We start from the raw sequence: 21,461 nt of genomic DNA on the forward strand, positions 1-21,461 counted from the left end.
GTCTTGCCAAGAAGGGAGAGTATTTATTGCATCTATTTGATATTCAGACAATTGTGTTATCACAGAACAAAACACTACACTGCAGGTATTCCGACCAGTTGTTTGTGTCCTTTTTAGATGCTGTGAGGCCTAGCCAATTGGTAAGAAGTTACACTAGTTCAATGGTTTACAGACTGCATCTCTCGACTTGTTTCTAATGTGGGCTGAAATTGCCTTGTCCTCCCAAAGCCCATTCTGTCAGGTCTGTGGCTGTATCAGCTGCTTTCTCCTCTAAAGCCTACATTGATATTTGCGCAGCAGTCACTTTGTCAAAATCTCATAGCTTTGTGATGCACATTGGACATTTGTCTCCAGAGGCTGGGCTTTTGTTTGGATGTTCTACGTGTTTCACTGTTGCAGTCATTACATTTGGGTAATCCTGCTGGCATGTTACCCTCAGCCGGCCTGAATTCCAAAGTCTTGGGTCCTGCGTAGGCTGCTGTGTCCGCTCCTTCCCTGACATCAGGTCGTCAGAGGTATAAAAGAAGCAGACACCATTTTCTTCAGTCTTTCTTGCCGCGCGGTGCCCGAAGCAGAAGCAGTTCAAGTGCCAGTTGGTAGACTCCTGAAATTTTCGTATTTGAGTTTCAGAACCGAAGTCTTCAATAAAGCTAAGTACTTCGTTGGGGAAACTTTTTTCTTGCTCCAGACCGATGTCAGAAACGGTTAATTTTATTACTTCCGGAAAGCAAAAGGGTCATAAGGATTTTCATTCTTAATTGTATTCCTTGCCTAGGCCCTGATCACAACATTTCTGGTTGTCTTTTGTGCTAGATTTAACCAACGCACTATTAAGCGTCTGTATAATTTTGCTTTAAAGTATTTTGGTAGCCAGTTTAATTATCCTAAAATGTCGTCAGATGGCCACCAGAGTACTGGAGTTTACAAAAAACGCAAAGAAAAGGATAGAGAAAAACAGACCCAAAACAGACTACGAAGCTTCTCCTAAGCCAGTCGCCGGTTCTCAGTGAGGTGCATTTGCAGCCCCGGATACCCGCTACTTTTAGAGTCTCAGGCCGCTACCGACTCCCACGTGGAGTCAGCCATGCCTCTGGATACTCAGAGTATTGGAGCCTCTGACGCTAATCCCTCAGATGGGTCCGGAGCCGCTGAGCAGGTACCGGCTTCGGAGGGTGTATTCAGACCTCCATCTCCACATTAAAACGACTTCTGCTTCAAAGACTGATTTAAAGCAGCTTCTAAAGCAAAGAAACTGAGCCACGTGTACAGGCCTCTATGCCCAAAAAACAGATGACCAAAATGGCCGAAGACCTGATTACCTTGATCAGGGGTTCTCATCCCCCTCCTGATAAGAGGCCTAGGCAAGACACCGACTGAATCTTCAGATCAGGTTTCTATTTCTTCTGATTCCTCTTCTGATCAGGGATATTCTTTACCCCCCCCAATGAGGATTCTGATGCTGAAGAATCTATACTTTCAGCATCCCCTCCTGAAGATTATTCCTTTTGGGAAACCTTGCATACCATGAGGGAGCATTTCCACTGGGAAAGCCAAGAATTTTCAGAGTCTAAAAAGAGGCTCTGGCATTTCCTTTTACTACCACAGCACAGGCCTCTAGCCATTCCCCCTGTTAGACAATGTAGATGTATTCGGAGTCTAGTTTGACCCCTAACTCCTACCTCCAGCTCCTGTTAACCTGACGGATATTACAGGGTTCCCGACTCTCACAAATTTCTTTTTAAAAACCCTGCTGCTGACCCAGAAACTTATTTCACAGGGTCCCAAGGGAGTTGAGGCCTCTACAGCAAAAAAAAAAAAAACCTAACCCCCTCTGACAGAGATTAAAGGGCACTGGATAGATGGGGGAAAAAGGTTTACACATCTGCAACTTTGGCTGTAAGGGCCTTAAACTGTCAGTTTCATATGCTCAAGTATCAGCAACATCTTATGGTATTGCTTAAACAGAAAATGATAAGTTCTGAATGTGCTGAAAACAATGAAATGCAAGATTTATTACATGCAGCTGAACAAGTTGGAAAGCATACTTTGCAGTGTGGTTTTGATTCTTTGGAGGCCTCCTGCCGGGCCACAGTTACGGGTTCTGTAATTAGGAGGCATGCTTGGTTAAAGGAACAAAATCTGCCTGATCATGTTAAAGTTAAGTTACTAGATGCACCTTTACAGCATGATGCTTTGTTTGGTGTTGAGGCAGAAGAGGTGTTAAAGGAAATGGAAGATAAAGCTAAATCTATGCAAACTGTTAAGATTTTTTACAAGTACAGCCACCTAGGTTTAGTAGGCACTGGCCTACAAAAAAATTGGTACTTTCCTGTGTCAGACCTCGGAGGGGCAGATCCAGACGCCCTAGGGGCAGATCCCAGGTGCAAGGTTCTTATAGGTCAAAACAATGGGGTACTTCTACCTCCAAAGCTGGAGAAGATAAAGCACAAACGTACAGAAAGCAGTCCCAATGACTTTCCCTTGCCTGCACCAAGCACTTATCTTCTGTCAGCACCTTTAAGGGGAAAATTAGCACTTTTTGCTCAAAATTGGCACATTATAACCCAGGACAAGCGAGTTCTAAATGTAGTGTCACAAGGCTACAAATTCCACTTCCATACTCTGCCAAAGGCAAATGGCTGGCCAGATCTGCCACAAAATCAATGGGCAGAGGCACAAAAACAAGTTTCAATCCTCATGGACATGGGGGGCCATTCAAGTAGCAGAGCAAGAGCAGGGACAAGGATTTCACCCAAGACTTTCTTGGTACCAAGAAAGGACAAGGCCTGGAGGCAGTTACTGGACCTATCTGTTCTGAATACATTCCTGGATATTCCAAAATTCAAAATGTTGACTTTACAACAGCTTCTGCCCATGCTGGGCAAGAAGGCTTGGCTTGCGACTTCCTTACGACTTTAGACCTAAGAGGCATACCTGCATGTCCCAATCAGACAATCGTGCAGAAGATACCTCAGATTCAAGGCTGGTTCAATGCATTACCAATTCTCTGCACTGCCCTTTGGCTTATCTACTGTGCCCAGGGTCTTAAGTGCCTGGCACCAGTAATTGCATTCTGCAGACAGAGGAATACAAATATATCCTTACTTGGATGATTGTCTGATTCAAGCAGAGAACAAGGACATTCTTCTTCAGCATCTGGCGTTTGTGAAAAAACTTCTAACATGCCTAGGGTACACAGTCAACGAAAAGAAATCAAACTAGTACCCTCTCAAGAGGTAACATTCCTGGGTGCAAGCTTGAATACAACTGCCCAGATGGTTTATCTCACGCCAGACAAAGAAAGGCAACTTGACTACCTATTTCACAATGTTGGCAACAAAGGCCCACTTATCTGCAAGAAAAATTCTGCAGGCTTTGGGCTTCATGGCATCCTGCATCCTACTAATTCCATATGCAAGACTGCATATGAGAACTTCAATGATACCTAAAAAGTGTTTGGACTCAAACATTGCCACAGCCTGGAAACAGTCTTTACTCTCATTCCCTGCCTGCAACAGGAGTTTCGACGGTGGGCAAAGGCTGGTCACCAGAACGAGGGACAGCCATTCACATTACCCCCAGCCCGGCAGACGCAACGGATGCATCCGATTTATGCCTGGGGGGCCCACATGGCAGGAAGATGCATTCAGGGCACATGGACCTCAAACCAAATGCATCTACAAATCAATCAGATGCTAGCTGTTCAAAATGCCCTGACAGCCTTCAAGGACCTACTTCATCTGGGGCAACTACTGATGGACAGAACACGGTCATGTAGTATATAAAGCAGGGGGCACACATGCTGACCCCCCTTTGCCAACTAGCCATGACATTGTGGGACACAGCTTTGACTTGCCAAGTACATCTGCAAGCACAATTCCTGCAAGGAAAGGAAAATACTCTGGCAGACTAAGCAGAAACTTCATGGATCCCCACGAGTGGCAGCTGGATCCACAAGTCTTCAGCGTGATAACATGGAAGTGGGGATGCCCGGACATAGATCTGTTTGCCTCCCCTCAACTACCAACTAAAAAGATTCTGCACAAGGACTTATCACAGACAAGCATGGAAAGTGGACACCCCGTCTGTCAGTTGGAAAAACCTAGCAGTATATGCCTTTCCTCCACTGCCTCTCCTCCCCAAGGTACTCCTAAAGGTCAGACAGGACAGGAGAAGCCAAAGATGATGCCGATTGCCCCAGACTGACCCGCCAGTACTGGTATCCAATCCTAAGGAACTTGTCTCTGCCCAGCTTGGACCTTGCCTCAGTTACCTTGTCTATTGTCCCAGCAAAACAGATCCTGCACAGCCAACTCAGGACATTAAACCTGGCAGCATGGAGGATAATGTCATACAAAAAAAACCTCACAGTAAAGCTGTGATGGATGTCATTCTGGAAGCCAGAAGGCCTAGTACTAGAAAGTCTTACGCTGGAAAATGGAAGAGATTCTTTGCTTGGAACCAGGCACAAGGAACTGATACAACTGTACCAAATATTCCTCAGATTTTGCAATACTTAAACTGAGATGCTGGACAAAGGCCTTTCCTTTTCATCAATTAAAATTCATGCCTCTGCCATTTTGGCTCATTACAATACAGAGCCACCAATTTTTGTTTCATCCTTTATTAAAGCAGCTCCTCAGAGGAGCCAGAAATGTAAGGCCTTTAAGATCACCAATACCTGCATGGGACCTCAACTATGTCTTGGAAAAGCTCACCCTGCCTCCTTTCTAGCCAGCTGCTACGGTTGATATAACGTTTTTATCTTGGAAAACAGCTCTGCTCCTAACTATTACTTCTGCAAGACGAGTTTCAGAGCTACAGGCGCTCATGGCTGTGGAACCTTAATTTTTTTTATCCAGACAGGGTCTCTATGCCTAAAGTGGTGTCCAGTGTGGCTTTTAACCGAACTATTCATCCGCCAACTTTTTATCCAAATCCACAGGACAAGGGGGAGAATTCTGCACTCTTTGGACGTACACAGACAGCTTAAGAACCAAAGCTTTCAGGAAGACAGAGCAATTACTAGTGGCATATGCTGCAGGATCACAAGGAAAGGCCATCTCAAAGCAGACTAAGTGGATAGGTCACTGCATATGTTTCTGCTATTTACACCATGGCAAGCCAGTGCCTAAGGGGCATTAGGCCACTTTCCACCAGAGCTACATCCACTTCAGCAGCCTTTCTCAGGGGAGTACCAACCAGAGACATTTTAGAGGCAGCTACTTGAGTTCAGTGCACACCTTTACAAAGCATTATCTGCCACTCTAAATCCAGGGCAGGCTTTGCCACTGCAGTTCTGCAGGGCCTCATAGCCGCTGCTAATGCTGTTTAGTTCCAGCCTCCCAACCATAGCTTTGGGACTCTACCCAAGTGTAATGCCTGCAACAGTGAAACACGAACATAGTACAGTTGTCTACACTTACCATAAATGTAGATGTTAGTGTATTCACTGTTGCAGTCCTGGTTACCCACCCGCCATGCCCCTTTTTTTTTTATGATCTCATCTTTCCTTCTCTGATTTATACAATCTATGTGGTCTATTTGCTTATAGATGAAGGTAAAATTTATTTTGGTGCATTTATTTTTATATAAAGTTTGACTACCCTTTTAGGGGGCACCTGACATCTGGGGCAAGAAAAACTGAAGAAAATGGCATCTGCTTCTTTTATACCCATGACGACCTGATGTCAGGTAAGGGGCGACAGCCAATGCAGGACCCAAGACTTTGGAATTCAGGCCAGCTGAGGGCACCCTGCCAAAAGGATTACCCAAATGTAATTACTTCAACAGTGAGTACACTGTAACATCTACATTTATGGTAAGTGTACACAACTGTATTTTCTACAGTGTTCTGGCACATCCTTCCCTGAGGTCAGCTGAGATGCGTAGTTGGCAATCTGACCCACTATTGAATGAAAAGTACGTCCAATTTTTATAGGTTGTGTACTTACCATAACTTAACATATGTATTGCCCATTTTCATTCTTCCTCGCCTTCTCTCCCAGCCATCCCTCAGCCTAGGAGTTCGTAGAGTATCGGAGTTTTGCAGGATCCCTGTGTTCCCTTTTTGACCCTCTGGTTTACTTGTTTTCTTTCCTTTTAGGTCTCTCTAGCATATAAGAACTTCTGCAGAAAACTAAGGAAGCTGGGTACAGTGTAGAGCATTGTGGGTAGTGGGAAGAGCTCAAGGCTGGAACCCAAGTCTGTGAAAAATGCAGAAGTCGTATTCAAGGATCTGATCAGTAACCGCAATAGTGAGGAAGAATGAAGAGAACACCGATGCCAGGTTATGGTAAGTACATAACTTTTAATTTTGAAATGGATAATTTTGGATAGATGCCTTCATGCTCAGTAATGTAAGAATGTTTATCTAATGCATTTCCAAAGTTTAAACCTTGCACTGATTATTTTGTTTGCTGTTCTATAATTATTTTCAGGGGGCGCAGGCTAACACCTCAAGGACAGAGAGACCTAGATAGAATTGCTGGACAGGTAATATCTATAGCAATTTATGCTGGTAGATTCATTGTTTGCCTCCATGACCATTGGTTTCTGGTTACTCATTCTGTAGCCCTTTTTGTGAGTGTGTCTGTTATGTTGGTTCTGTGTGAAACTTTCAGAACAATTTTTGCTAAAATGCATTTGCAAATGAACAGAATATGAGTTTTTAATGTTGGAGTGCAACTGTATGTTTTGAGGGAGGTAGAAGTCCTTTGGCTGGAACGTGGGGGAGTTGTGTGGAAGTCACTAATGTCATAGGTATATCTGATTTAAAGCAGGATTTATTTTGGGGCAAAGCCCTTCACATCATCCATGTAAGGATTTCAGCCAGGCATCCCTGCCCCCCTCCAGGTGCGCACAGTTGAAGAGAACAATTTTCATGTTTTGAGTATTTTTTGCATTTGGCAATATTTGCATTAGAAACCACTGCAGTCATAAAATTGTTGAATGGTGGTAGTGGTTCTAAGTCTAAAAAACGATGCAGTAGGTGAAACAATAAAGCCACAGAGAAGGAACGGATGAGATGAAAAGTTTAATGGCTTTAAAACAGCTTTCGCTTCCAGCAAGATTCTGCACATATAAACGTTCCACATTACATTTTCGTTTACATATTACTTCATCAGATGTGGGCTCAAAAGGAAATCAACAGACCTATAAAGCTACTCTGTGTGAGGCTGAGGAAGCCACTTAACCAGACAGTGCAGTGGGGTAATTAGGCTAGACTCCCCAAAGATCTTTAAATCTCATGCTTTGTCAATATCAATGGATCTAAATAGTGCTGTTATAAACCAATTAAAAAGCAGAGGGCAGATTATATATACTGCTATTTAGATCCATTGATATTGACAAGGCATGGCTTTGTTTCACCTACTGCATCGATGTTCTTCGTCTCACATTGCTGCAGTCATAACCTGTGGGTAGTCCGCTGTCCTCGGTCGGCCCGAATACCAAAGAGCTAGGCTGGCGTCTGTCATTGTCGCCCAGAGCTGACGTCAGTACGTAGTGGTACTTAAGCGCATGACCGACGCCATATCCTCAGTCTTTCTTGCCGCGTGGTCCGAAGCAGAAGCAGCGTTTGCAAGTGCCGTTCGGCGTTCTGAAATTTTCATTTACCAAGTTTCAGACCAAAGACCAAGTTGAGCTAAGTACCCCGTTGGGGAAATTTTTGTCTTTTCTTGCCTCAGTTATCCGGATGTCAGAAAAAGTCAATAATTGCATTTCTTGTGGGAAACAGATACCTCATAGGGATTATCATTCTTTCTGTATTCCCTGCTTGGGGCCTGAGCACGACGTGGTCGGGTGTCGCTTTTGTGCTAGATTTAATAAGCGCACCATTAAACGCAGATTAGACTGTGCCAGGCTTGTTTTCGGTAAACGGTGTAATTATAACATGCCGTCGGATCCTCCGCCCGCTACTGCTAAAAAGCGCAAAGATAAATCTTTGAGGTCTAAACCGGATGAGTCGTCCGTGGTGGACGCCGGTTCTTCGGAGCCTCCGGTTGATTCGGTGGATCCTGCCAAGGGTTCGGCTGAATCCCAGGGGGAACCTTTACTTTTGCAGGAGTTGGCCTCTCAGGAGTTAGGCCCAGCTGAGGGTGCTTCTCGGGTATCTGTAGTTCCATCTTTACAAAAGGTGATTAGGCCTTCTACTTCAGTGGCTAAAGGCCATGCTAAGGCCAAATCTTGTCTTGTGGGCCCTGGTCATAGCTCTAGTTCTCCAGCCCCTGTTCCTAAAAAGCATATGTTGAAAATGGCAGAGGACTTCATTACTTTGATCAGGGGTTCTATGCCCCCCCCAGAGAAGAGGCCTAGGGTGGAGCCAGATTTGGAGGGAATGGATCATTCTTCAGACTAGATTCCTCAGCTGAAGAAATTCAGGATTTCCCTTCCTATTCAGATTCGGAGGCAGAGGACTCTTGTCCTTCTGCTTCTCCTCCAGAGGATTTCTCTTTTTCTGAGACTTTACATTCCATGAGGGAACATTTCAAGTGGGACGGTCAGGATTTTTCAGACTCTTGGAAAAGGCTTAGGGAATTTTTGTTTCTGCCACAACATAGGCCCTTGGCTATTCCTCCTGTCTTAGATGTTGTTCAGGATGTTTTTTCTGAATCTTCCCTTAATCCTGATTCTTTGCCTCCTGCCCCTGTTAAGCCAGACAGGTATTACAGAGTTCCAGAAGCACATAAGTATTTGTACAAGAGTCCCAGAGCTGATCCGGAAACTATTAAAGGTCCGAAGGGTGTTAAGGCTTCTGTGGCTAAGAATCCAGTTCCTTTGGATAAAGATTCTAGAGCGTTAGATAGGTGGGGGAAAAGTGTACACCTCCTCTACGTTAGCTATGAGGGCTTTGAATTGCCAATTTCATATGCTGAAGTATCAGAACTTTTTGTTAACCAATTGAAATCTAAGGTGGATGCTTTATCTGAGGGTATAGAGTGTAAGGAGCTCCAGGAGTTGGTTCATGCATCAGATCAGGTTGGCAAACATTCTTTGCAGTGTGGTTTCGATGCTCTTCAGGCTTCATCCAGGGTGGCTGCTACAGGTTCAGTTATTCGTAGACATGCCTGGCTTAAGGATCAAATTTTGTCAGAGCATGCTAAGGCTCGGATTTTGGATGCTCCTCTACAATCTGAAGTTCTTTTTGGTCCTCCTGTGGAATCAGTTTTTGAAAAAGATGGAAGATAAGGCTAAGTCTATGCAGGCGGTCAAGGATTTTATGCAGGTGCCGCCCCCTAAGTTTAGCAGGAATTGGCCTACTAGAGGATGGTCTTATCCTTCTTCGGATTATCAGTCTAAGGGCAGGTCTAGACGTGGTAGAGGCAGGGCTCACGCTCAGGGTTCTTTCAGACCTAGGACTTGGAGTTCTCCTGCACAGTCTTCTGGTGAGGGCAGGGGTCAGTCCTTTCGTAAACAGACCCAATGACCTGTATCTTCTGCTGCCAGACCCTTCTTTACTGGTAGCTCCTCTAGGAGGAAAGTTGGGACTTTTCAAGCAAAACTGGCATTTGGTCACCCAGGACAAATGGGTGTTGGATATAATAAATCAAGGTTACAAGTTTTATTTTCACACTTTTCCTCCTTTCAAAGGCATGCCGGAGGTGCCTCCTCAGCAAATGCGGGAGGCTCGGGAGCAAATTTCTTTACTTTTGCAGATGAGAGCAATTCAGGTGGTCCCTCCGTCAGAAGTAGGCCTAGGATTTTATTCCCGTCTATTCCTAGTGCCAAAGAAAGGAAACACTTGGAGACCAATTCTGGATTTGTCCATTCTCAATACCTACCTAGACATTCCAAAGTTCAAGATGTTAACATTACAACAACTTCTGCCTATGCTAGGCAAGGATCACTGGATGGTAACCCTGGATCTCAGAGGCCTATCTCCACATTCCTATCGGGCCCAGCTGCAGGAGATTCCTGAGATTTCGGACTGGTACTTCTCATTATCAGTTCTCTGCATTGCCCTTTGGTTTATCTACTGCGCCCAGGGTATTCACAAAAGTTCTGGCTCCTGTAATTGCTTTCTTCAGACAGAGAGGAATACAAATTTATCCTTATCTGGACGATTGCCTGATCCTTGCTCAAAACAAAGACAAGTTACTACAACATCTCCAGTATGTGATGACAGTTTTAAGATGCCTAGGGTATTCTGTGAACGAAATAAAGTCCAGTCTAGTGCCCCCTCAGGACATGTGCTTTCTGGGTGTGAGACTGAATACAGCTTCTCAGATGGCATTTCTGACCCCGGACAAACAAAGAACTCTTCATCTATACTTCCAGCAATTATCTGTAATGTCCAGGCTGACTGCAAGGACAGTCCTTCAAGCCTTGGGGTTCATGGCATTTTGCATTCTAGTACTTCCCAATGCCAAACTGCATATGAGGAAGCTACAATGGTATCTCAAAAGTGTGTGGACTCAACACTGCCACGATTTGGACACAGTCATTCGGATTTTACCTTGCATCCAGAAGGAATTCTTGTGGTGGGCTCAGGAATGTCACCTAAACAGGGGACTCTGTGACCAGAGGCGAGTCAGATCCTAACGACGGATGCCTCAGACATGGCTTGGGGAGCACACTTCAATGGGAAATGGATACAGAACGTGTGGCCTCCCAAACTACTACATTTGCATATCAACATGAAGGAGATGTTAGCAGTCCAATTTGCTTTGATGGCCTTCAAGGACCTACTTCAGCCAGGACAGGTGTTGGTTCGAACAGACAACACAACAGTCGTGGTAGATCAACAAGCAGGGGGGAACCCATTCCTACCCTCTTTGCAGGCAAGCAATGATTTTGTGGGAGACTGCTCTGAGTTTGCAAATCAATCTTCAAGCACGGTTTCTGCCAGGAGCACAGAACTCCCTAGCAGATGTATTGAGCAGACAAATTGTGGATCCCCACGAGTGGAAACTGGATCCTCAGGTTTTCAAACAGTTGACTATGGCTTTGGGAACTCCAAACATAGATCTGTTCGCTTCTCCACTGAATTTAACTACCAAAATTTTGCACAAAGATGTTCCACCCAGATGCTTGGAAAGTGGATGCTCTATCTTTCAGTTGCAACAACCTTCACGTTTATGCTTTTCCTCCTCTGCCTCTTCTCCCCAAGGTACTCTTGAAAGTCAGGCGGGACAAGCCTTGCATGATTCTAATAGCACCAGATTGGCCACGTCAGCATTGGTATCCTCTGCTGAGGAGTTTAATCCAGGAGCCTCCTTGGCTTCTGCCTCAGGTTCCTCATTTGTTGTCCCAGTCAAACAATCATTTTCTCAATGTTCAGGTGCAGTCCCTCCATCTGACAGCCTGGCGTATTCTGTGATGGAGCCGGTGGGGTCTCAGCTTCCTCAACAGGTTTTAGATGTCATTTTGGAAGCCAGGCGGCCTAGCACTAGAAGAGTTTATGCTGATAAATGGAAGAGATTTTTTCTTTGGAGCACTGCAAAGGGTTTTGATGTTTCAGTGCCTAATTTGAGTTTTGCACTACAGTATCTTACTGAATTACTGGACAAGGGTTTGTCATTCTCTTCTGTGAAGGTTCATGCTGCAGCCATTTCTGCTCACTGATTGTGACCCTCCTTTATTTTCTCATCCTTTGTTCAAACAATTTCTTAGAGGGGCAAAGAATATAAGACCCCCACGTAGAGCTCCTACTCCTTCCTGGGATCTCAATTTTGTTTTGGAGAAACTTACTTTACCTCCTTTTGAACCTGCAGCTACGTCTGAAATGAAGTTTTTGTCTTGGAAGACTGCTTTTTTGTTGGCCATTACTTCTGCTAGGAGGGCATCTGAATTGCAGGCACTCGTGGCAGTTGAACCCTTTTTGATATTTCATAAGGATAGAGTTTCTTTGTGGACTAACCCTACTTTTATGCCTAAAGTGATTTCTAATGTGGCCTTGAACCAGTCTATTCATTTGCCTACTTTTTATGCTGATCCCCAAAATAAAGGGGGAAAAGTCTTGCATTCTTTGGATATCCACAGGCAGTTACGTTACTATTTGAGCAGAACTAAAGAGTTCAGACAGACTCAACAGTTTGTTTCTTTTGCTTTGAGTTCACAAGGGAAAGCGGTTTCAAAGCAGACTATTTCAAAGTGGATTGGTCATTGTATTGCTTTCTGTTGTTCTCATCATGGGAAGGATGTTCCTGCTGGGATCAGACCTCATTCTACTAGGGCTACTGCCACTTCTACTGCTTTTTTGAGGGGTGTAGCTACTAAGGATATTTTGGAGGCAGCTACTTGGAGTTCAGTACACACTTTTACTAAGCATTACCATCTCCCTCTTTATTCCAAATCCAGGGCTGGGTTTGCCACTGCAGTTTTACAGGGCATGTTAGCAGCTCCTAATGCTATTTAGTTTGCCAGCCTCCCTTTTCCTTTGCTTTGGGATTCTACCCACAGGTTATGACTGCAGCAATGTGAGACTAAGAACTTAGTACAGTTTTGTACCTACCATAAATGTAGATGTTCGAGGATCTACATTGCTGCAGTCCTATTATCCCTCCCTCCTTCCCCCTCTATAGTGGTGGTTGCTGTGTTTCTTTTTGGGATACTCTTTATTTCCACACTGGTGGTTGTTGGGTGTTTACTACTTTGGCTCTGGCCTTTCTTTTATAGGCCTTCTGACATCTGGGGCAAGAAAGACTGAGGATATGGCGTCTGTCATAAGTACCACTACGTACTGACGTCGGCTCTGGGTGACAATGACCGATGCCAGCCTAGCTCTTTGGTATTCGGGCCGACCGAGGACAGCGGACTACCCACAGGTTATGACTGCAGCAATGTAGATCCTCTAACATCTACATTTATGGTAGGTACAAAACTGTACTTTTTTTTGGATCACTGGCTACTTGGGCACTGTGGTGTGTTTTTTTTTTTTTTTTTTTTTTTTTTTTTTTTTTGTCTGTTCTTGGTTCTAAGAGTCTGTTAATATGTACTGTTGGTCTTTATGTACTGTTGGTCTTTGTATTGTACTTGGTGTATTAAATTTAAGGCAGTGCTTTTAACTGCAAGAGTTTACTCTCATGTTAGATTGCAGTAGACCCAGTAGGTATGTCGGGCTTACTGCTAGGCTTCATATTCCTCAGGCTAGCATGGCTGTGAATGAAGGGAGGTAGCTGTACTAAATTTACTCTTGTGTGTGCGCGTTGCATATTGTGACCCTCTACAGAGGCTAGTCCTTGTGCAGTCCACATGGTCGTTTGAGCGTTGCTGAAGGTTGTATTTCATTTCCATCACCACTGTAACAATTTCAGATTTTTTTCCTATACTTAGAGCTGTCCATTTCCATTGTGGTGGTCCAGTGTGGTTTTACCACCTTTTCCATGCTATCATTAAACAGTTAATTCTGCATGCTTCTTTGTATCCGCTCCCACCTTTGTTGCTGTCTGGATCATAACATTTCTCCACTGCTTGTAGACTGAATTTCTTTTAAGGGTCTCGTGTGCTAACTGATGCCTCATCTGAGCATTGTTGTCATGCTTTGTATGTATGGCTCAGGCTAGGGACATTAGCATTGGTGATGGTGTTTGGTTTGAATCTGGCAGTAGCCACATATGTTTTTAGGACGGCTTCATGTCTGTAAGTCAAGCTCCGCGACCTCAACCTGTCAAGTCCTATTGCTGTCACAGACCAGACAGATTTATGTCCCAAAGTCTCACCTTTTGTGGAATAGACTCCCTCTCAACATAAAGCAGAGTACCTCATTAAACCTTTTAAAGCACAACCTAGATAACTGGATGGGGAACAGAAAATACACTCTGGGATTCCAACTATGTCCCTGCTTGACAATGTTAAGAGTGCATGACTTGTTGGAACATGGGCTAAATTCTTGGCTAGGCTTGTAACAGCCTCTGGGCCAATAACTTAGTAACTTCCTATGATGCTATGTAGGACTTGCAAAGATCTGTCGCCCATGACAGACTCTGAGAGATGACAGTCCATGAACAAATTTCTTAACCCTAGCCACCAGCCTGTTGTGCTAGACAAATTTAGTCTTTGATCTGATTTGTTTACCTTTTCTCTTTTTAATAGTTGCTCTTCTACCCCTGGTGGTGCTACCTTAAGGAACTACACAACATTAAAACACCTGTGTATTCTGACTGCTGCTCCTTTGAGCTAAATAACTTTTTTTTTTTTTTTTTTTTTAAGGAATGCTAACTACCTCTTGTCAGTGGAAAGTGTTAAAACTAGGGCTTCCGAATGGGGTCTCTCCTAACTCCTTGTTACATCTACCTTAAATTGGAACTTGTTCAATACCTCTTTTGGACTTCTAGTAAACTAGTACTATATGCTGTGTTTGAATGCACAAAACCATCTGTGCTCCAGTTATAAGACTGAGCCGTGTAGCACCCCTTTAATCTTGGAATTGTTAATTGCAGTGCATCTCTTTGCACTGCCTCCTAAATTAGCAGTATTTGTCTGGTTCTTGCCTTTTTTTTTTTTTTTTTATGTCCTGCGCTTCAGGTGTGTGTGTTGGGTAATTTAGGACATTTTGCTACAGCTTTCCTGTGCAGAGCAAGTGGTCAGAAGTGAAAAAAAGTGCAGTAACAGAATTCCTTGTCAGTATAGGTATTCATGCATGGTTCCCCTTTGGGAGGAATCTCTCAGTGCAGAGTAACAGGATAAATAGCTGAAAACAAAGCTTGTATACTATGAGCAAACAGACTGATGTTTCTTGTACTTTGGCTCAAGTTACAGTGCTGAAAAGGAGTTTAAATGTTTAGCGGCAGTGGGGTCCGTCTGACTCTTCTGGTGCCTCCAGGATTGCTGTTAACTGCTAGAAGAGCCCCTTTATGAAACAGGAGGCTAGTGTATTATCAGTGTTGGATATTGAGGTCTGTAATGTCTGATCTGAAGTAGGAGATTCATTTGTCTGCAACCTGTGGGTTATGGATCAGATATCGGATCCGAACCGGCATGGTTTACCAGCTATGGATCCGAGCTCTCGGCTCCTCCCCTCACCCATAATGCCCTGCTCTCCCTACATGACCCCAGATCTAGTTTGCCGCGCTGGTGACCAGATTGGTGTTCTCGAGCTCTTCAGCTAAGTAGTTATATAAAGTGTTTTAGTGTTAAAATTTAATTATTTTTGAAAGTTTGAGTGAAAGTTTAGGCTCCCTTTTTGATATTTAAACTTGTTTAGTTAATTTAATAATTTTTACTTAGTTTTCCCTTCCCTCGCTGGTAGCGTAGTGTGTGTTTGGGCCTGTTGTGTGTGTAATTTACTTTTGCTTTTTACCTTTAGTTTAAGTAAATTCTAAGCTCTTGGGATGTCAGAACAACCCAAGGCTGTTTTCTCAAAGTGCTCAGAGTGTGGCCATAAGCTTTCCCCTGCTGATGGCCACACTCGGTGCGTTCGATGCCTTGGGGTTGAACACCTCACTTCTGGATGTTCCATTTGTGCAGGGTTCAACCCCAGGGCATTGAAGGAGCGGAGGTCTAAGCTGGTCCTGGTGGGACTTTTGCCCCCGGACTCGGCTCCGACCTCCACTCCGGGGGGAACAGTGTCTACGGTTACCTCCTCTCCGGCTCCCCCTCCTCCTCCTGGTACTCGACCTCCCTGTAGTGGTTCGGAGGAGAGGGAAGCTAGAAAGAAGGACCGGAGGGAGAAGCACCATAAGCGGCGGGCCGAGACCTCCGTTTCGGCCCCGCCTGCCAAGCGGGCTTCTCCTCCGGCCTCCTTGTCTGCTGGTTCTCCCCCTCCTCGGCTCCGGTCACCCATGTGTTTTTCACCGGGACCTGAGGAGGAGGAGACCCGATCTCTGTCGAGGCAATCCAGGAGGCACTCAAGGCCTACCTCTGTAGCCTCGTCGAGATTGACCTATAGCTTATCAGACGCTGATCTGGACCGGATGATAAGGTTCATCCAGGCCCAGATGCAGATGGGAGTGCTCTTGCCTCCCCCCCCCCCCCTTCTGGGGGGGAGCTCGACCCCTTTCTTTAAACCTATTGCTCCTTCTCCGGCCCGCTACCCGGGTTCGGAGCAGTTGGAGCCGAGCAGCTTCGGAGCCGGGGGTGGGTCGGCGCCGATAGTACTCGGTACTTCGGATCCGACCCTGCCCTCGAGTGCTTCGGATCCGACCTCTGAGCCTGGATCCGAGCTTCGGATCCGGGGGGATTAGTGCTCCTTCGGCGCCGTCTGTGTCGGAGCGCACTGTCCCCTTGGATCAGAGCGCTTCGGCTCCGATCCACTCCTCGGATCCGAGGGGGAGCCAATTGTCGGATCCTTTGTTCGAGGTCGGCTCCCCTTCGGCGTTTGTAGTGGAAAGGGCCCTGTTGAGGGTCTCCGGACCCCCGGCACTTGCTTCGGCTCCGTCCCGCGCTCCATCTCCACTGGGTCAGGCTTCCACCATCCGGCCCTTGGGACAGCCCGCTCCTTTGCCCCAAGTTCCTTTGGAACAGGTCACTGTTTGCGAGGAGTCCTCTGACAGCCCCCCGGAGGATGCCCCCCGCAAACATACATGCAAACGGAGGCACAGACTCCCCCGAGTCTCTCTCAGAAGACACGGACTTGGAGGAAGGGGAAGGCTCCCCAAGATCACCCCCTGAGGATGTCTCATTTGGAGACATCATGGAAATGCTCCGCATAAGGGGGGGGTGGTCTGCCCCCAAGTCTTCCTCTGACGAGTCCGTGTTCTTGGAGGCATTTGAAGCGGGCCAGTCTACCTCTTGGGTGTCCCCTCCTGCCGACCCCCTGGTGGACCTCAGTACCACCAGGGCGTGGAAGGAACCGGACACCGTGGAGCCAATCCCCAAAAGGCCCGACCGTATTCTCAGTCCCCTGGCTGACCGTGCCCATTTGAGTAAGGGGCCTCCGGTAGATGCCATGTTGACTGCGGCTGCCACCAAGAGGGAACTTGCTCAGGAGAGTCCCTCGGTCCATCCCCCGAGCAAGGAGTCTCAGATGATGGACCGCCTGGGGAAGCGGATGTTTAGTTCGGCGACCTTTTCAGTAAGAGCGCTGAACTACCTGGCACATGTGATTAGGATGCAGCGCAATCTTATTAAAGAATACGCTGCATCCCCCCCGAGTCCATGTCGGAGGAGGACAAAGTATTGCACTCCACCCGCATGGCCTCTCTTAGGTCAGTCACTAATACCTCTATGCAGTTACTGTCCCACGCTACGGAAGGTGCCGCTAGAGCCGCAGGGGCAGGCCTAGTTACTAGACGTCAGGCCTGGCTCCGTCATTGCGATTTTACAGAGCCCTTCAAGGCATCATTTGCGAACACCCCCTTCGATGGTTCTGCCCTTTTTGGCAAATCTGTTTGCGATACCTTGACCCAGAGCGAAAAGGACGGGAAGACGCTGTCTGCCGTCGGAATCCTCTTCTCTGTGCCCCAGAGGCCCTATTCTAGGAACCAAAAGTGCCAAAAGAAGATGTTCCGGAAGTCGCAGCAATCCCAGCCCGTTCCGGACAACCAGTCCTTCCGTGGCAGAGGAGGACAGGGAGGACGCCGCCCCAGGGGCAGAGGGGCTCCCAGAAACTTCGGGTCCAGAGAACCCTTCTCTGAACGGCCCGTGCAGCAGCCCTGAAGGGTTGCCCGACTGCTCCACTCTGGAGGCAGTCGGGGGACGTTTTTCAGAGCACCTAGCGGCATGGGAGTCCATAACAGACCGCTGGGTCCTCCAAATCATATCCAGAGGATACCGTATCCCGTTTCGTCACATGCCAAAATTGAAGTTCCTCCCCGACGTTCCACCCGGTCAGTGGGAGGCCGCTTTGGCAGAAATTGGCCGTCTGCTAAAGAAAAGAGCCATCCAGCCCGTCCCCCCAGACCAGATCGGATCAGGGTTCTACTCCAGGTTCTTTTTAGTGCCAAAAAAGACGGGGGATCTAAGACCAATTTTAGACCTTTCACTCTTGAACCTGACAGTCCCCAAAGAGAAATTCCGAATGGTTACGTTGCAGTCTCTTCTCCCCCTTCTGGGAGAAAATCACTGGATGTGCTCCATAGACCTCAAGGATGCGTACTACCATATACTAATGGACAGGCGCTCCAGGAGGTTTCTCCGCTTCCGGCTGGGAGCCAGTCACTACCAATTCTGGTCCTTCCCTTTGGTCTCACCACAGCCCCCAGGGTGTTCACCAAAGTATTAGCAGTGGTAGCGGCCCACCTGAGGCTTCAGGGGGTGCAGGTCTTTCCCTACCTGGACTGGCTTCTCACCGCCCCAACGAGGCATCTACTACTATTGGCGCGGGACTCCTTTCTCCATCTTGCTCCCCGTCTGGGCATCACAATAAACACACAAAAATCCAACCTAGCACCCACGCAGTTCATAGATTTTATAGGTGCCAGGTTAGACACGAGGAGATTAAGAGCCTTCCTCACTGCGGACAGAATTCAAAATCTGCAGCTCCAGGTGCGGGCCATTCTCCACTCAAGCTCAGTTCCGGCGGAGTCCTGAGGGCACTAGGGTCCATGGCGGCAGCAATAGCGCTTCTTCCTCTCGCCAGATTCAATATGCGCATCCTTCAATGGACACCTAGTTCAGTGGTCGTATCTTGCTCTTCCTATGCATCATCCCATTGCGATCAGCAAGGCTTGCAAGCGGTCCCTCCTGTGGTGGCTACACTCTCCAGATCTCCACGGAGGCCGCCCCTTTTGTGCTTCTCCCCCTCTCGCCACGGTGACCACGGACGCCTCCCGCCTCGGGTGGGGGGGAGGCATTTTGCAGGCCGGACGGTCCAAGGCACGTGGAACGATTCAGAGACCTCACTGCATATCAGCGTTCTAGAGATGAGAGCAGTGCTCTTAGCGTTGCTAGCACTTCAGGCCTTTCTTCCCTTGGAAACAATTGCGATTCAATCGGACATGTCTGTTGTCTGGTACATCAACAAACAAGGAGGAACCAGGTCTTACCCTCTGTCGAGAAGCCATGAGAGTGTGGGAATGGGCAATCTCCACCAACCGCTTTCTCATAGCAACGCATATTCCAGGTCGGTCCAACATCCTGGCGGACAAACTCAGTTGCACCATTCTCACCCCTTACGAGTGGTCTCTCAATACTCAGGTAGCGGAACGCATCTTCGCGCGGTGGGGAACTCCTTGTTGCGATCTTTTTGCGTCTCCCTCAAACACCAAGTGCGACAGTTTTTTCGCTCCAATACCTCCTCCCGGAGGTACCCCAAGAGACGCTCTGGTGCATGCTTGGCCACCCGGTCTTCTTTATGCTTATCCCCCCTTGCCTCTGATGCTCCAAGTTCTTCAGAAAGCCTCTCTGTTGGGGTGCAGAATGATTCTCATTGCTCCTTTTTGGCCTCGACAGATCTGGTTCCCTTTCCTAAGGTCTCACTCAGTGAATCCTCCTTGGATTCTAGATCCCATTCCGGATCTGATATCTCATCCATCCCGCTTATCACCCCCGAACCTGGACAACCTGAAGCTGACCGCTTGGCTGCTCCAGTTCCACTCCTGATCAGGACTCCCGGTATTTCGTCCCCTGTTAAGGCCATCCTGGTGGCAGCTCAAACCTTCCACTAGGAAAGTCTATCGCAGTAAGTGGAAACTATTCTCCTTGTGGGCGGAGCGGCAAAGCCTAAATCCCTTCACAGTTCCCCTTCCTCTGGTGCTTGACTTCTTAACCACTCTTTTTAATGATGGTGCCAGCAGTTCCACGGTCAAAGTGCAACTTGCGGCAATTTCTCATTATCATATTGGTCATGACTCCAGTCCACTGATGTCTGCCAAATTGTGTAAGATTTTCCTAAAAGGTACTTTCCTTCTCAGGCCCCCTGTAAAGCAAGTGGTTCCTCCTTGGGACCTTTCTTTGGTCCTCCAGGCCTTGACCGCTCCCCCCTTCGAACCGGCGGCTACGGTAGATTTGAAATTCTTATCTTTCAAGACGGCCTTTTTAGTAGCCATTACCTCGGCCAAGAGAGTCTCAGAACTTCAAGCATTATCAGCCAAACCTCCTTACTTGGTCTTTCATCCGGACCGTGTTTACCTCGGGACCAACCTGTCCTTTCTTCCTAAGGTAGCTTCTGAAGCAAACATTAATCAATCCATTAACCTCCCTGTTTTCTTTCCTAAATATCAAAACAAGGGTGAATACAAGCTTCAGCCAAACCTCCTTACTTGGTCTTTCATCCGGACCGTGTTTACCTCAGGACCAACCTGTCCTTTCTTCCTAAGGTAGCTTCTGAAGCAAACATTAATCAATCCATTAACCTCCCTGTTTTCTTTCCTAAATATCAAAACAAGGGTGAATACAAGCTTCATTCCTTAGATGTTCACAGGCAACTTAGATTTTATCTAAACAGGACGGCTGGTCATAGGCAATCCGACCAGTTGTTTATTTCCTTTGCTAAATTTAATTTGGGCAAGCCAATTTCTAAAGTCTCATCTCGCTGGATTTCACAATGCATCTTATTGGCTTATCAAGCTTCTGGAAGGCCCGCACCGGAGGGTGTACATGCCCATTCAACCCGGTCAGTCTCTACCTCGGCCGCCTTTAAGGCTAGGATTCCTCTAGATGATATTTGTGCAGCAGCCACTTGGGCTTCATCTCATACCTTTATTTCCCACTACAAGTTGGATCTTACATCTAGGGGTAGAGCATCCTTTGGCTCCGCGGTGCTCCGGAATATCCTTCCATGATGGCCGCCCAAGATTCAGGTAGCTGGGGACTCTGTCCCACAGGTTGCAGACAAATGAATCTCCTACTTCAGATTTCGAAGTTATGTATTCGCCATAACGTTCCATCTGAGTAGGTGTATTCATTTGTCTGCAACCATCCCGCCCTCCTATCCCCCTGGCCTTTTTCAGTTTCCTGCATATTATGTGTTACCCTTTTCAGGGTGTTCATGCTGTTGGCAAACTCGATCTGAGGTCGTGTAGGGAGAGCAGGGCATTATGGGTGAGGGGAGGAGCTGAGAGCTTGGATCCATAGCTGGTAAACCATGCCGGTTCGGATCCGATATCGGATCCATAACCCACAGGTTGCAGACAAATGAATACACCTACTCAGATGGAACGTTATGGTGAGTACATAACTTCTAATTTCCTAGGCCTTTCTCTTGCAGGTTGATTTGGGTCCCATCATAGCTTTTTAGAAGTTGACAGAGGTTGGAGGCAGTTGCATAGGTTACCAGTGTGGTTGCCTAGAAACTTTTGGCCAGTGGTTGTCTCTTCAAGCTAATCTAAATCGAGCCGTACACATTCCTGATGTTCGTGTTTCACTGTTGCAGTCATCCCATTTGGGTTATCTGCCTGCAAGTAGCCCTCAAGCCGGCCTGAATACCAGAGTCTTGGATTTCTGCGTCGAATAATTTAACTGTGGAGAATAGTTAATACATTGGATGGGCATACACAGTCTGCCTCTCTTCTGCCTGGACAGAACTAAATGCATTGAAAAGACTTGCTTGATTCTTCCAACATGGCATGGATTCAAAGTTATCACATATTTTGTTAGGTGTCTGTCCAAGTGCATTAAGTTTTTCTGTGAACAAATCCTTA

General features: G+C 46.7%; 1 protein-coding gene across 1 annotated transcript in view; it reads left to right on the top strand.

Annotated features, from left to right (window-relative positions):
* RPS19 (ribosomal protein S19) overlaps positions 1-21,461 on the top strand; it is a 181,144-nt gene that overhangs the window by 93,592 nt on the left and 66,091 nt on the right. The window contains exon 5 of the mRNA XM_044080714.1: positions 6,441-6,495. Coding sequence (XP_043936649.1) covers positions 6,441-6,495 — 55 coding nt within the window. The remainder of the gene's footprint in view (positions 1-6,440; positions 6,496-21,461) is intronic.

This window comes from Protopterus annectens, chromosome 8.part0, assembly GCF_019279795.1.
Source record: "Protopterus annectens isolate FY-2018-M chromosome 8.part0, PAN1.0, whole genome shotgun sequence".
Taxonomy (NCBI): Eukaryota; Metazoa; Chordata; order Ceratodontiformes; family Protopteridae; genus Protopterus; species Protopterus annectens.